The sequence below is a fragment of the Ischnura elegans genome, chromosome 8 (genome assembly GCF_921293095.1).
Source record: "Ischnura elegans chromosome 8, ioIscEleg1.1, whole genome shotgun sequence".
Classification (NCBI taxonomy): Eukaryota; Metazoa; Arthropoda; class Insecta; order Odonata; family Coenagrionidae; genus Ischnura; species Ischnura elegans.
Window position 1 is genome coordinate 92,833,423 of NC_060253.1, and position 17,538 is coordinate 92,850,960.

The following is a 17,538-nucleotide window of genomic DNA, read 5'->3' on the forward strand; positions in this document are numbered from 1 at the left end:
CCGGTACGTTCGGGAAAAAAATTACAAGAATTCTCGCCATCCGTACACAATGTGTTAATAAGAGTGTGACATCTATTGGGCAACATATAAACTACTAGCATAATAGTACCATTGCCCCTGAAAGGTTTCAGGAGTGAACGAACTAGACAACAGGTTTATCACGGAAATCTTCCAGGGTAGAACGTTTGGGGCAAAAGGGCAAGGCCAGGAACTTTTCCGGGTGTACCACTAAAGAGGTTAAAGTGAATGAAAGAATCAAGACTTTATATATTATACATTTTAATAATCTTACCTTCTTCAAAAAGTAATACACAAGAAACTTCATGCCAGAACATTGGGCATGACGGGTAATGCATACATTTAAAAATTTGTATGTACTTCAGATCAGTTAAATCCCAATGTGCATATTAATCAAAATATTTTTTTGTCATTAAAGCTATCCCTCCCATGGGCAAGACCATGAAAATAAGTTTTAAATGCATTAAATCTACATGCAATGGCTACTAGAAGTAGTCCTCTTACACAGGCTCAAAGTGATGGGTTTGAATCCAGCTTTTAGATATGACATATTGTACTGCCAGACATGGTCTGCGAGAAAACATGAGATGTTGAGCATAATAATGTAGGTAATGAGGGATGACGAGAAGATGAAAGTTTCAGTAAGCAAGTCTTGGAATGATAATGAGAAAACACCAAGTCGAAAATCTTGGCAGCCACCAAAAAAAACACACCAATATTGAGTTCATTCACGCCACTGAGTGATGAACCACACGTAATATACAGCCTACTCATTTTTTCACATTATTCAAGCATCATCCAAATTTAAACAAGTCACAAATGAACTGCAAACATAAAAATATCATCAATCTGTCAATGATTCACTATTAAGCATTTTCTCGAGAATACCGAAGGGCATTCCACAATGCTTTCTGTCCAAATGACTACCACAACTCCAGCTGTCTTGAAGAAACCAGTAGACGGAAATCTTTTGACTACATCTACCACCTAATCAAACTGGGCACACCACAGATCAAGAGCTGAAGCTACTTGAATGGAAATGATCAGTTAAACCACTTATAAAGTCAGAATTATATCTGATAACACTGGTATTTGCACAAAACCATTCAAAATATTATGGTTTATCAATATTTACGGATCGGTCCCATATTTTTATAAGAGTCAAATCGATCACCAACCCCACTATATCCAGAGCCACCACTGTATGCTGATGAGCCTCCCATAACTCCCATACCAACACCAGACGGTGGGTACATGGCTGAGGAAGATGAAACTCCACCCCCACCTGACGACCCATGGCCCACAACTCCTATTGGACCACCACTTCCACTCACCCACCTGAAACATGAAAATAAGCATCTTATAATGAAGAATGAAACAAACAAAAAAACAGATTTTAATGACAACATAAGTTCCAATAGAAAAAAAACTTCTTAAAAGCCATAAATAATGCACATCCAGTCTTTAACATACACCATTTTTAAGGGACATATCATCAATATGGACTACTCCCATCTTCACTTAGAATTAATGGACTAAGATTCAAGTAAAACAAGGTCGTATCTCAGCTTCCCTCAAACCAATCCTCATTTGGGGTCAAAGGAAAAAAAGTCAATTTCCATCAGATAGCTACAGAAGTAACAGGTACCAACAATACTCTTGTACCAAATTCACCAGCCATAATTCACCAAAAACTCCACATTTCAATATTCTATTCACAACTTCCAAACAACAATTTCCAATGCTAGATAATTAAACATTAATGGAATGAACAGGCCTTGGAATTTGATAATAACATTGTCCACTAATTTTGAGCGAGTAGAATGAGGGAGGTTTGAGTTGAAATGAAACTTCTAGAAGACATCCATATTTGGTGAGTTCAGTATTGATAACTATGATTAAATGTCAACATTCTCTATCTAATAATGTACAGTAGAGTACTGATTATCTGTGGCAATGGAGGGTAAGTTGAATTGGATGACCAAAAGCAAAAATTATCTTATGTTTCAGAAAACTTTCCACATTGGTTTTAGAACTATGTTATCTCAGCAGGTTTCGCACCTGTTCCATTGAAATATGTATTAATTTCCTTACAATATGTATAATTTTGCCCCAACGTTCATTAAATTTATTCTATAAAACATTTTATGAGCTTCAGAAAACCCCTTCTAGTATTTTCACAGGGACATTCAATAAATGTTTGAATAGACTCCCAAAAATGTAAACAGCAGACACTAAAAAAATGTCAATTGATAAAAAATCAGTTATTAGACCTATTTTAATTAGTATAATGCACCCCTCTTTTAATTCACCTTTACATATTCAACCAGACGTATTAAGTCATTCAGAAGGCTAATCCCATTGAAAAGATTTCAATCTTTCCTATATAGAGGTAGAAAATGTAATTGTAAGTCTAATGCCCCCTCCCTCTAGTTCAAGGAAAAAACTTCCCAAAATACAAGACTGCCCTTTGCAAATATTTTCTGCAGTAGGAAAACTTTTTGTGGGCAAATTGTAGCAAACTTGGTCCCTGCCTACAAGCGCAAACATGAGTGGTGGAGGGGAGTGGATTTACACTCGTAATATGACCCCGATAAATGCTGGATAATTAGAGCTCTTCTGTACTCAAAGACAAGGATTAAAAGATAAATATTTAATAGTAGCTAAATGTTGACCTCACTACATACAAATTAGTAGAAAATAAATAACATGCAAATGAAACAAGATACCAATCCACACGCAAAGTAATGTGCAGAAGTGAAATGATAGCAGTTCAAGTGAAGATGGTAAGGTAAGCTGAGTTAATTAGGAATTGCCAGAGTCAAAAGCATTTTTAAATTACAGAGAGCGACAATAATCTTTTTGTCAAAAATCTGGAGTCTATAATGTGGATTCACTCTCAGGAAAATAATAAGTACACTATTACTTAGATGCAGTACTTAATAGAATTAGTTTTTATAGTTTGAACAGTCTCTGTGTTCAAGACATTGTACTGCCTTCTAACGTTCCGCTTGAAAATCCAGACTGCATGATAATCTCAAGTGAGTCTGGTTACTATTGCTCTAGATTATTGACGCTCTACAGTACACAATAAAAAGTACCTCTCATCCAGTATACACTGAGCAACTTCAAAAATCAATATAATCATCAAGCCAAGAAAACTTGAAAAAATGTGGTATGATATACCTAATTTTGTTTGATGGCAAAGAATTTGCCAATTTAACATTTGAAATATATATTGAAATATAATTGTTCCAATACTTCACAAGGAGGGAATTGAGAAATATAGTGTAGGAACGAAATATGAATATGGCTAGCCACCATACAGCTTCCACGAGATAAATATCATGTTACCTTCCTAAAACTCTGGGCTTGAGAGCTGCTTCATTGTTTGATAAAAGTTGAAAGTTTTTTCAAAGGAAATTCCAAAGAAGCAAGAAATTCTGCATAGTACACATTTCATTATACTTTGGTGGTCAGAGAAGTGAAAGGGTTGTGGAAAAGAATGTGCTCAGATAAAAAGCAATGCACCCTGTAATTATGTACAAAGCTTTTAAGAGTTAAATCTATCACCACAGCTGATTCATTCAACAAGGGATGTATGCCATACTCCAAAGGTTTCTTTTAATACCTTTCACACTTAAATACCTTTTCCTTAACAAATTAAAACAGCCTGAGCAACCATGCTAGCAGAAACCCAACATGGCCTCCCATTCATACATACTATGAAAATCAGATATTAAAATTTCACAGTTATAACACAACTGAGCCCCACCTGTCCTTCCCTCTGGTGTGTAGGGAAGGAAAGCCACAATTCTTGGGGCCACAGACATCGTGAGAAGTGGTGGAGGAGGAGGGTTGAGGTGAGGCAGCGGCATGAGCCGCAGAGGAGAAGGTCGGGGTTGAATTGTAGGTGACATTCACGAGGTGACGCTGTCTGGGCTTGCCCTTGACCCCAATGCCGTCTCTGTGGGGTGACAAGGCACATAAGGCTCGAAAACTGACATAGTATACAATGAGAGCAAGGTATACAGAAACTTTCTGAAAGCATATTAACACACAAGAAAACAATCTTTAACTGAAATGCCCTAGAAATTTAGTACGTTCCCAACAAAAATATGTACAACACCCTTCATAGATTTGGTATATAAGGAAATGCTGCTTTAATAAATTGCAAATATTGTCTACAAGTTGACAATATGGATCTAATTACATGTACCGTTCCATCAGCAACTTGGTTCTGACATCTGACCCTGATTTTTTACTCTACGACATGCCAAAAAAGATAGCGCAGGCGAGCATTCTAAAAGCACCTTGCAGAGCAAAATTTACAATGCAGCCCCCTTATAACGAATTGATGAGAGAAGAGCTTTCAAAGACTAATTTTCCCATAAATTTGATCTTCAGGGAGCATGTCATGATCAGTACTGGTAACAATAATTTAACCAGAAGAGAGGGACAAAAATTCAATTTAATAACATAAGGTGAGCAAGAAATTCTGTAAGACCATCTTGAGTGCTTTCAGAAATCATGCAATCAGCTCTCTTCTATTTAAAGGCAGCATTTTTTTGCTGTAACTCCATTCCACAAATTCAATTCAAAATTCTGAAGTTAACACTCCATAAAGAATTATTCTGAATTACTCAAAAACAACAAATTGATCTCGTACAACTTTCAACCAGAAAATGAATTCCTAAGAACATTTCTGCTCCATTCAGTTCACCAAAATCCCATTGGAAGTACACTTCACAAGATACCAAATATTACCACAAAATCATTCCCATAAGTACATGAGTGCCTAAATATAACCTCATCGCCCATTTAATGGAAATCAGAAGGTTACTACACTGCTTCACCACCACTTAAAACCTGGAATTCATCTGCTGACTAATTATGGCTGCCGGATCCAGCATTCCATCTCTTGATACAAGATGGGGTTAGCAATGATCAAGATGAGTACTTGGGGCATTTCAGTTTGATCTCACTGGGAGTTTTAATTACCCAGGGAGCAACACATCCCACACCAATCAATTGCGTTATGAGTGAGCTGCAGTGCTTCCTTTGTTCATCATCATTCACTAGCCATAACTTCCCCATTGGCTGCGGACACTTCCAAAGAAATGGTGGTGAGTGATACCTGAGGTTCTTACCCTTAGCAGCTCTGGCGAGCGCTCCTGGGCAACCCATTCCAGTGGTGGATTTGAGGGCTAGAATGAGGTGGCATCTACTTTGAATGAGGCACATCAGGATAACCAGGTGGAGGATGTAAGATGCCAGGAAACTTGTGGTAGGTAGTCAGAGTTAAGGCTTTGGAGGAAAGGTTTAGGAAAAGGCAGCAGAGCACACCTACATCAAGTGGATTTTTTGGCTGAACTACTCAAGGAACCACCACCAACTTCATTATGGCAATTTGCCTCCATTTTCTCTCGTTTCACCCTTCCAGCACGGCATCCTCGACGAATTTTTTTCTTCTCTTTAGATGTCCTGCTTTGAATGGTGAAAGAAATAGGTCAAGGCACAGTTTTCTCATGCCTTTGCATCACGGAAGCCACTCCTTAATAGGGCCCTCAAAAGGTTATGCAACAATGCTGTAATTGCACCATTCAAAGTCAATTATTCCCACCCAAAATCAAAACTTCAACTGAAGAGGAAAAATAGCCTCAAAAATCACCCCTGTTAAAGCAAAATAACACGCTTCACTCCACCCAAATACCTACTTCAAACAACTGTGATGCAACTCCCACCTTGAAGAGTCAATGTCAATTTTAAACAGATTTTAATGCACTTAAGCTCATCAGCATTTTATAGAAAATTATCACAAAAAAAAAATAGGCTTAAAAAAATAAAATTTCCCTCCAATGATACCTGACACAAAAAAGTGCAAATACAGCATAGCTGAGAATTATATAAAGGCGCTCTTCCTCAATGCCTATTCGGTCACTTTGGAGGCAGCCAAAATTACCACACTATAAAAAAGATACAAAACACTGGTAAACAGCACTCAAGGAAAGCCAAATAATGGAGCCAACATGAGCGTAATCACGCTTCATATTGACAGATTAAAAAAATATGACAATCATGAGCGATTACTCATTAGTGACTACAAGTAAACCCATTGCCAGTAAAATAGGAGCCCAACAAACATTACGAAAAAAGATACCGCTCTTCTTCATTCATATCATTGACAGAGGGCTAATGGAACAATTAATCAAAGCACAAAAAATCAAAGTAATCTCAGGTGAGAGGAAAACAAATGGTAGCTTTTAAATTACGTGATTCTAATACATGCTCCAGAAACATTATTACAGCGGAATGATTGTACCAACAAATTGCTCAAAGGGAAGGGTCAGTTTGGTTCTACAGTTCTTAGTTCCTCCACTTCTTGAAGTTAAAATTAGAACCGATGTCAAAAAGAGTAGGTACCAAAACAATTGGTCCTAAAACCAGTTTGAAACCAGCTCACTTGTTAAGAGTGGGGGCTTCTCAATAACACAGTGAAATAACACGGTCAGGCATATAAAAAAATCTTTCAAATGAATCTAAATCAAATCATATGAAACAAAGACCATATGATTCATGCCACAAAATATAACTTTAATACGATTCATGAAAAACTTTCTTTTTTCTCTGATTGACAGATGTCATATAACAATCTCAATCAAGTGAGGAAGGGAGCCCCAATGATTTTTCTTCATAATTACATTATGACACGCACACACACTGCCCCAGAGGCCGTGTGTAATTTTTGACCTCTTAATTTATTATCACGCCATTTTGACCTTCAGAGGTCAAAAAAACAACAATATGGTTATATAAAAGGCACAACTGACTTGGACACCATTTAAAACCCACGGTTCCATACTTTGATCGTCATGATGGCTCTACATTTACCTCTATGACCTTTGAACTCTGTGTTATCCTTGGAGGTCATTTAGTGGATAAGACAGGTATTTGGACAATACCAATGACTTGGGAACCCTTTAACTATTTCCTGCCTGTGCCTACAATAGGAAAACATTTTCTGAGCTATGAGTAGCATGAGAATATTTTAAACCTCTTCATACAGAGCTCTTTTTTGGGGTGGAGTTACCCTGCTATTTTCGTCCCTCAAATTTGGGACCCAGCTCAACGTGGCACCCGTCCCTTACCCCGGCCACTGGACTACACCCTCTTACCCTACCATATCACCAATCCAGAGTAAATTTACAGCATTACCACTGCTTTTTCAACCAAAAATTGTATTTTATTTTCTATAATTTACTCTTCTCAAAGAATTACTTACATTTTTGCAAGTATTGTGGAATTTTAAACTGATTTCTAGTGTTACTAACAACAAAGTTTTAAATAAAAGGTAACAAGTCCGGAAGTCCATTATTTTTAACAGTAAAATTTTGTTTAAAAATTTCTTACGCACAGAACAAAATGAAGAATTCATTTCAAAGTATAAAAAATTGTAGTATGCAACAAAATACATCATTGAAAAAACTATTGACAACTTCGCAACGGATTCCTGGGGTGAGGATGATTCCAAATTTTGGTTTGGACCTGCGTTATGAGGTCAAAATTGAAAATTTTGCTTACACTCAACAAAACATAGGACCTTACCCCATAAGCAAGCCAATTTTCATGAATATTTCTCGAGGCGAAGTTACTAAATTAAGAGGTCATGAATGACAACCTCTGGGACAGTACACAACCTCTGTTTAATACAGAAAATTTTGATACTTGTGCTGAACTGTGTCAATTCAACACCTGATTTAACTGACCGAATTTATGGCAAAATTCTGTAGACTGAATGAGATGGCAATAGATTTGGTATTGATCCAAATCTATCGCAACGATATTACCAAATCCATAAAAATTGGTGGATACTTCTTATTGATAACACTCCATACCTAGCTAATATCACTCAATCACTACATAATTGTCAGCAGCCATAATTGCTCCAGCATAAAAATGATCATCATCAGTACCACTATCTAACCTCAAACTGTAACAATTTTTAACTGACACAATGATTCTGAGATGTAAATATTGCCACACTTAAGCAACACTACAGGTCAAATACCAAGTAATGAAGCCATGAAAAATAATTCTGTCACAAAACAAGAGTAGATGTCTGAAGAGGAGAGAACACGAAAAATTTAACAATAGATCATGTTACAGAAAAAGAATGGGGGTGCTGCGTACTTATGTAGGTAAACCAACTATATATAGTATTATCCAGAGGCAGTGTAATCTATCAATATTACAGTCTCTCAATTGAAGTTTGAATAGGGTGGTTTCCTATTATTTTTTTATTGCCTAAATCAAAAGATTATTACTCCTGGAGTACGTATTTCACGCTTTTAGATTTTTAAATGACGATATCTATTTTTCGCAATTAAATGAAAAGTGAAAATTTTCAAGTGCGCGAAATGCGACGGGGAAGTATGAATGCCAGGAAATCTCCGCGTGACGTAGTTCTGGTTCCCGCTGCCGCAAGTGAGGTGACCTTGGGGCGAGGCTCTGAGCGCTGATACAACACAGGATACTAGCAGGTAGCAGAGTACCATGCTAGCTGGTAGCACTTGGCTTACATAAGGATTATTAATACCTTATCAAACGGAGAAAACTTTCCGCCCTTAGCCAGTTTTAATAGATTATTATCAAGACATGTTTCCCTGAGCTCTGTGCTTAATGCATGCATTGGTAACCTCAGACGATGTAAAACTCCTATCTACTCGTATAGAAACTAGGTCCCTATGACATCACGTGGAGTGCGCCAATCTGGCCTTTTTCAAATGAAGATAAAATTGACCCTTGCCATTCGTCTAAACCGGTATTTCTAAAACCAAATAATTTGTATATTATGAATACACTAATGGTGGGTAACAAATCGCAATCACTGCCTTTAGTTTTCTTTGATGAAGGAAACTACCATATTTAGCACTAAAAAATAATGTAGCTTGGATAAAGAAAATGACAGCCTCAAAAAAAAATATTCAGGCCCATTGATATATTTGGGCTATTTTTAATTCATAAGAAAATATTCAAAATGATCAGAGGGTAAATGAAATACAGTAGACTCTCGTTATTATGAAGTTCACGGGACCGAAAAACCAGGGAATCGTAATAATGAACTTTGTTTGAACGTTTCTTTTAGGAATCGTTGAAAAAAAAGTATATTATAAATGTGATTAAATTACGCGAAAATATAAATATAAACAGGAAAATTCATATCAGTTTCTCAACAGAGCGGTTATGAGTGGGCCACAATGACTCCACAGGAAGGAAGCTTATTATATGATGTTGCATGTAAACTGAATAAAGAACCATAATTGATTTTCTTGGGCACAGTACATGAGAAGAACTTAAACATGGCACGATTATTAAAACTTGGTGTAGTGAATATCCACCTAAATGCCGTTGCTTATGCCTGGAACTTCATAATTAAGTTCATTGGGTAACCACCAGGACCGAGACTGAGGTTCGTAATTTTGTAATAACATTTCTTTTACTCTAGTATGGATAGGCTTTTTCGTCGGGACCAGCGGTTTGCTTTGTGATAATGTGGACTTCGTAATAACTTAGTTCGTATTAACGAGAGTCTACTGTAATTGTGGTGCATGAAATGGCCTTTATTGCAACAGAAAATGCTGTCAAACTGAAAACTGTAGCAGCTGTAATAATCCACTTTCTAAATTACAAGAATATGGGAATAGGGCAGCTGCCAACTTCATTTTGCAAGTTTTCAAATTGAACCTCACTATTTGAGAAAGTGAGGCACAGAGTGCACTTGCTTAAACAATCATTAACTCAATAACCATGAAAAGGTTATAGAGATGATGTACCTTAAGAACTGCTTAAGAAGCAATAGCTGGCCACAGCATAATGGGAAGGAATGTATCAGACTTTCTTCAAATAAGTCAACTAACTAAAATTTCCATTTTTGTCATCAGTGTCTTGGTCAATAAATGTACATTGTGATAAGTATTTTCCACAGGAATGGCATACAAGTCACAGCTGTTTATCAGCAGCTTAACATTTTCCAACTAAGGTAGTCCACACTCCAAACAGCAGAAATGTTAATTAATCAGCCCAGAGCTCTAAACAATGTTTGAGTGAAATCTGAAAGCAATATTTAAGGCCAATTCTCAAGGGTGTTAAATAAGGAGAGAATGAAACCGTACCACTTATTGAGGGCAGTTCGGATTATTCCAAATGGGAATTTTCCAAAGTAGCACTGGCATTGCTTAGAAAAAAAACACTTAATAGGAAGACTGTTACCTTAATCAATTTTCAGATGTCTTAAGCCCTAAATTTTGGGGAAATAATGTTTCCAAAACATTTGACAAATCAACTTGATATAAGAGGTATTTGCTCCTGATTCATTAGTTTATGAAAAAACCAAAAAGACAGGAAAAATATCCACTGAGTTACTTTAAATCTTTGGGTTCCTGGTCTGCAGTATTCTAGGGTAAAGTCTGGTTAATCACTTGCTCTTCATGCAAAAATACAAGTTTGAGAGAAAATCAATCATTAATGCATAAAAAAGAGTAAGTTTTCCTTCCGAAACATGCAAAGAAACCTACCTATCTGAACCCCATGCTCCATCAGACTTTCTATCACCCACAGGAATGCCACTTGAGGAAGAACCAGTGACAACAGCCCAGGATCCTCCCCCACCAGTTCCACTGACAACACCAAGGCCTCCTGATCCACTTCCTCCGCCTACTCCACTACCACCAAAGGACTTTCCAGACCCAGACATTCCACCTCCACCAGATCGCCAAGTATCACCTGAGTGGTCAGAGTAACGCCCATCCCCTGAAGAAGAAAATGTTGAAGTGAGTGAAACGTACTCCATAAAGATAAATAATCATATTAATACACTAAAACTAATTCAACAACTGTGTATTCCCCGGGCTCATTAAATACAATCAGAAACTGGAAATTCAGGACTATAAGGATAAAAGTTCTGTTTTATCACATCATGTTGCAGCCGTAATAATCCATTACCTAAATTACAAGGTCATGGGAATAGGGCAGCTGCCACATTGATTTAGCAAGTTTTCAAATTGAACCTCATCATTAACATAAATGAGGCACAGAGTGCACTTGCATTGTTTGATTCTTAAAACGCTGCGTGTTGCACCACAAGGGCTTCTATAATTTCCACCTACAGAGGTGTTAGCCATCAGGGAAGAAAGCATTGAAGGTGTGATACATTAAATTGTGGTGGCAGCAAGGGAGGAAACTCCAAAGGAGGGGAATGTGAAGATAAGGCATGCTAAAAAGAAAGGAAGAAAGCACCCGCATGTTTAGAGAAAGGAGAGCAAAAGAAGTGAGGGAGACTTAATTTAAAAGACTAATCTAATGTGAGTATTCAATTAATAGCGTATCACTTACTGAAAATTAGCGTAACACTTATTGAGCATAGTAAAATTTGAGCAATCAGTAAATAAATGTTGAAATGGGATAACCTAATGGGATTGTGGTGATGTCCTTTCCCCTGATTTTTGTTCTCTTTATTTGCCATGATCATTATTACTGAAAAACTAGCATAACATGCCATGTACACTACAAAGAATATTTTCCCAGCTTAGACCACTAGCAAACAAATATATAATACTTAAAAATTGTGTCAATATCTTTCCATGCATATTGAAAATGGTTTATTGTACCTTACAATCATGAATCCATGAATTGGTTACCTTTAAAACTCCATAGAGAAAAAAGTGATCCAAAATGTATGCCACACAGAAGATGCAAGACCACATGAAGAACAATGCGCTGTGACAACCTGATAGCCCCTCACACCTACCTTCATTGTTACATTGTCACAGCGCAAAGCCACCATATCAAAGGCAATTGCTGACCACTGTAGGTCAGTGTTGCTTTAATACGGGTGAAATGGGTCAGTGACCAGTATCATTGATAAAACAGTACGAAGCTGTATCGTCCTTTCCTTCTAAGTCAATAGCTTTATGTGTATTTAAAGCCAAATTATTTCTACAACTAGTCAATTTTGCTTTCATTGTTTGAAGTGAGATAGAATTACATTCATTAGTTAACAGTTAATTGTTGGTAATACAAACAATGATCACATTCATGAACCCAATGTCACAACCCAATCAAATTATATTACCTCACCCAAAACTACACAGCAAATCAGACACGGTGCCAATACTGCACAAGATAGATCATTGATGATGGAAGTATTAGAGCAACTTCTCCAAGAGATGCTACTTGCCTAGCTTTGACTAATATATCTCAGAATATAGATTATATACTCGTATGAGAGCCACCATATTTACCAAAGATGAGGTCTGTGTACTACAAAATACAATGAAAGACCCACTTCAATGAGCATGTCAGCTCAGCTCAATCAGAATTGAATCTGCACCAGGGGATTACTTTTTTTCTTTCAAGAAACAATATCTATGGTAACAATTAGAAAACAATGATTAAAAGTAATAATGACATCATTTGCTAGCCCTGATAAAGCACATTCTAATAACCAAACAAACAAAAGCTAATATCAATTGAAAATTCCTGAATTAGCACTGCATTCACACAGTGCAATCAAGAGTGAACAAAATTTTTCCGAAGACAAATTTAACTAGCTAGCAACAGGACATCATCAGACATCAACATTCAAAATATAAAGCGTCACAATCCCCTTGGTTCACAATACCTTTTCCAGATTCTGAATGGTGGTGTGCATGATGGCTGCCACTGCTGCCATGGTAACGTTCCCTAGAATGGTGATGTAACCTTTCACTAGGCACACCAGCTGAAGACCCTCCCCGGCTAGGATTTCCATCTCTGTGATGATGATTGGACGGAACAGCGTCTCTCAAATCCCTGCCACCACTACTGCTAACAACATTTGAACTGTTACCACTTCGATCATACCTAATAGAAAAAGCCATTGATTATCAGTAATATGAACACAAGAAATTTCATCTTTGATTTCAGCTCATTGATATGATTAGCAATCAAATGACATGCAATAATAAAACATGTAATACATGCTAACGAGCGATGAGAAAATCACACTGCATCACTCTTAGTCCAGATTTACATTATTAGCGAATTTCATTCTGAAGGATATTTGCTCCATTGAGCAGGCAGCAATAATCCCAGCTTAGTTTAGTGGAAAAACACAGAAAATATTCCCCTGGCTGAGAAGTCCAAGCCTTAGCAATGAGGAAAGTTCAGTCAGACAAGAGAAGAAACAGGGGCCCCTGATACCCACGCAATGACTAATTTATGCAATTGTTTTTATGATTTGATAAGACTATGTAGCACTGAACTGTTTCACAACTTAAGCTCCACCCATGATGTTCTACTACTGATCTGATTAAATCCTAATACCAACTGAAATATCAAATTCAACCAGCATACAAATTCATCAAAGAAGTAAAGTAGGAGGGCTTTTTGCATGGAATAATGCCCCATCTTAGCATTCTACCACTTATTATACAAACATACTCTCAATAATTGAACATTTAGCTTCTACACAGACTCTACCTCAATGCTAAAGCCAGACCATACGATTATGCTGGTTACTTTGTCTTCATAGAATGCCTCTCTCCCCCTCTTATACATCAAAAATTAAAAAAAGATACTCTCACTCACATGTGAGCACAGAAAGATGTATTCCCTTTGAAGCATGACACTCAGTGGATGCTTTAGCAGTTATGGATAACACTTTCATATATTGAATCCACTTAAGGCTTTTCTTCAGACAACAAAACTTCAAAAAAGAAATATTTCAACACGAGAACTAGTAAACCCAGAATGTAGAGGACCCCCTCAATCAGAATGACAAAAAGAGACTAACTGAGATTGATTAACCAGGGAGAAAGTAATGTGCATTGTAAATAATAAAAACATGATGATAGCAATTCGAGAGCAGGTAGCTATATTACAGTCCTTACCCTCACATAAATATTCCACAATTTGTTTTCATAGCCAATAAAGGCATAGATTATCTAGTCCAAGGGCATTCCTCTTCCACTCGTCTTTTTCCTCCGTAGTATACGCATTATGGCATGGTGTTCTGACCCCACCCCTACAGAGCCTCAAAACTTCCTACTAGTCTCCTTTATATCGCCTGTCTTGATGATTCGTAACATATCCAGCCAATATTTAGTTGCTATTGCTGGCCTAATAGAAATTCATTACTCCTAATATCCCTGAAATGTATTCAATTTTTCTCACAGAATTCAAATTTAACCACTGTGACCATTGGCCCTCTACATGATCATATTCATGGAGTGAAATTATTGTTTGACTGGTCCGTAACTGCAACTGAAAGAGATAACTATTTCGGAAGGGTCAACTGTTACCTCAGCAAGGGTGGTTAAATGTACCTTTTCCTACCTTCACATCCCCTCTTATAAACAAAATATAGTATCTCCCCAGGTCGTCTCCCAAAATAGAAAAAATAAATTCTACAGTCGACTCCCATCTTTATTTCTCTTGAGTAATTTGCCACTCTAATACCTTGGGAAATATTCAGTGCCCTTCAAAGATTGATAATTCATTGGGAACTCTATACCCTCAACTCAATGTTTGTTTTAGAAAAAAATTATGCCAGGTTGAGGGTATAGGTTCCCAATGAATTATCAATCTTTGAAGGGCATTGAATCTTTCCCACGGTATTAGAGTGGCAAATTATTCAAGAGAAATAAAGATTGGAGTCGACTGTAGAATTTCTCTTTTCTATTTTGGGAGAAGACGCCCGAGGAAATGACCTAGATAAGGCATTGCAGGCAAAACAAGGTCAAAACATGCATAATCATTAACAGTGAGGCAGCCTGGTTGAAATCAAATTAAAGCAAAAAATTGACAAAAATAATAATAAATACCAGAAAGCCATAGACATCAACGAAGTCTAAAATCATGTAGCAGTTGGTACAATCCATTTCCTTGAAATATAGGGAATGGGGATAGTACAACTGCCAAATAATTTTGCAAGCTTTCAAAGTGACCTCAAGAGTACATACATTTGGTCACAAGGTGCAGCTTGCTTGGCATAGCTGGATATTTATGAAATAATTTTTTTGCATTTCAAGGACAGAATGAAAACTTGAGGGAAAAAAAATACAGCACAGGTTCTAAGTAACATGACGAAGCAATTGCAAAGACCGTCATTACTTAAGTTCAAAAACAGAATTACAATTATGTTGGTTAAAATGGCAAAATCTACATACAAAGAATCTCATTTCAACACTAACCTCTCTTCTTTTCCACGGCTTACAGGGACATCAGCTTCTCTTCGATGTATTTCTGACCTTCCAGTCTCTCTTCGGTCATAGTATCCATCTGCATTACCACTCCTTCGTACATTACGGTCATAATTGTTAGAGCTGCTAGTTGAATTGGAGCTCCCAGTTGAACTTGGGATTATCTTAGAGTAAGGTGGTACTGGAGCATTACTTCCTCCACTTCCTCTTCTATATTCACCCTCACGACGGTAATCTCTCTTGGAATCATAATCAGCAGGACGTCTAAAATTAAACCAACACAACCAGTTCCATTTTCTGAGCTGACGAAGCATTTACTATACTCATTAATATCACTGATAGCTCAAGCAGTCCCACCACACACATCCAATCATTGAGCTTCAGAGATACATTGGTGCCCAGCTATTTAAATAATGAAAGATAGCTAATACCAAATAACTAGTATGACCAAAAACTAACCCAGGAAAACATATAAATTTTGAATAAAAAAAAACATTTAATGAATTACTTAAAAAGCCTCACATTTTTCACTTTCAATAATCAAATACATAGAAATACATAAAAATTTTAAATCTTTAAGAAAAAGGAGAACTGTAGCTACATTGGCATTGACTCATGTACAGCAAAACCTAGTTCTAACATGGGTCCAGAGGACTAGGAGTTAATATACATCCTAAATATCAGCAACCAGTTACCACAGGAAACTTCTAGGGAAATCCTCCAAGGAAAAACCTCAAAAATATATTTTACCTCAAATTCGTCAGATGATAGCTTGATTATTTAAGTGCTTGCTTGAAGAAGTGTTGTTGCAACACAAAAAATGTGACCTTTCAACTACAATGAAAATGTGGGTTGGAATTACATTCAGGGATATGAGTTACCAACCAGTAGAAATTGAAATTATGTTTCCACTTCCGGGGACAAGGTGAGACTCAAGGTGTACCCAAAACAATGGTTTAGTGAAATGCATCACAAGCTGTTTTTACTGTATTTTCACGATAGGGTGTGTCTGTGTCTGGATGGAAATGGGTAAAAATAAACACTGGAGTAAACAGATAGCAGGTTTCTGGGGTTGAAGTTTGAAAGTAAATAATAAAAAAATCCCTATTAACTATTATTTAGGGCAAACAATAGTCGTCTCTGCTTCATTAGAAGTGGGCAGAGTCTACACACAGATGAATTCAATGGCTACGAAAGATTTTATCACAAAATTGTTATTTTTGACAAGCAAAATAATTTCACTAAAAGAGGTACAGAGTAATAGACATGATATATTTTTTAAATAATAAATTTATGACCTGAATTCCTAGCTCCTGCAGTTACGAAAAAGTAATTTAAAATGTCAACTTTCAAATTCATGCAGGAAACAAAACTCCTGTTGTATTCAAAGTCTAAGTTTTGCCTAACGCACTGCACATAAGAACTTGAGCACGACTATTCAAAACTATACACTTCACCTAAGCCCATAAGATGGATCAATACTGTGGAACTCACAGCACATGAAACACTGTCTGATAGAGGAGTACGAAAGATATCTTGTCTTTCACAAGCTATCTGGATGAAACTGAAGTTAATGCTAGTGAAAAAGCTAATATGGCTGATAAAAAGGAGACCCCCCCCCCCCCATCCCCATTTATCAAAGAATGTGTTTAATACAGATTAATGTCTTCTCATTCTCATGTCATATTGAAGATTAAGTCTCATTAAGCATGTTGGTTTAGTGAGTTAGGTTATTCTCCAAAAATTATTGTTAGTGAACTTCGTTGCTACCAACTTTTTAATATGGCAGTAATACAATTCATTTCAGTCTAATTACTTTTCGTGACTATAAAATGCAATCAAATATACATTTCTTAGTGTAACTCTGGAAAGACTGTAATTGATAATAAAAATTAAAAAATATAAATACATTATCACTAAATAATTTTGTGCTCATATTTCTTGAGATGCCTCATCTTTGACCATGGTTAAATAATGCAAATAATATTTTAGTTTTTGTGTACTGCATTTTTATGTTAGCATTTTTATTCATCAACTTTTCCACCACGCCTGGTTCAATACTCACCTTGTGTACCATATCTACTGTTATATCTCCCAGCTAATTTAACAGCGCCACTTATATCTAGTAATCACCTACAATTGTCAATATTACATCAAACTGCTGATTGCCAAAAATTGCCCCAACTTTAATGTCACCCATTTAGTATACTAACTTTTACATGTCACTTGAGATGGGCTTTTGCAATACATAGAACATAGTATACTTTCTGCATACATAAAA

At 36.6% G+C, this 17,538-nt stretch overlaps 1 protein-coding gene and 2 non-coding genes across 8 annotated transcripts in view; all 3 read right to left on the reverse strand.

The window, feature by feature from the left end:
• Positions 1–262: 262 nt before the first annotated feature.
• LOC124163891 (SAFB-like transcription modulator) overlaps positions 263–17,538 on the reverse strand; it is a 48,012-nt gene continuing 30,736 nt past the window's right edge. For 3 of the 6 annotated variants that reach the window (XM_046541000.1, XM_046541001.1, XM_046540999.1), the window contains exons 15-19: positions 15,249–15,521; positions 12,698–12,918; positions 10,593–10,827; positions 3,794–3,985; positions 263–1,356 (exon numbers count right to left, since the gene is read on the reverse strand). In XM_046541000.1, coding sequence (XP_046396956.1) covers positions 1,143–1,356; positions 3,794–3,985; positions 10,593–10,827; positions 12,698–12,918; positions 15,249–15,521 — 1,135 coding nt within the window. In that variant the 3' untranslated portion in view covers positions 263–1,142. Of the gene's footprint in view, positions 1,357–3,793; positions 3,986–5,168; positions 5,506–10,592; positions 10,828–12,697; positions 12,919–15,248; positions 15,522–17,538 lie in introns of all 6 variants that reach the window. The other 3 variants (XR_006865865.1, XR_006865864.1, XM_046541002.1) reach the window with 3 other exon arrangements.
• On the reverse strand, positions 9,668–9,801 carry LOC124164615. The gene has a single exon (XR_006866084.1). It is a non-coding gene; the product is annotated as a small nucleolar RNA psi18S-841/snoR66 (small nucleolar RNA).
• Positions 10,991–11,123, reverse strand: LOC124164613. Its single transcript, XR_006866083.1, has one exon. It is a non-coding gene; the product is annotated as a small nucleolar RNA psi18S-841/snoR66 (small nucleolar RNA).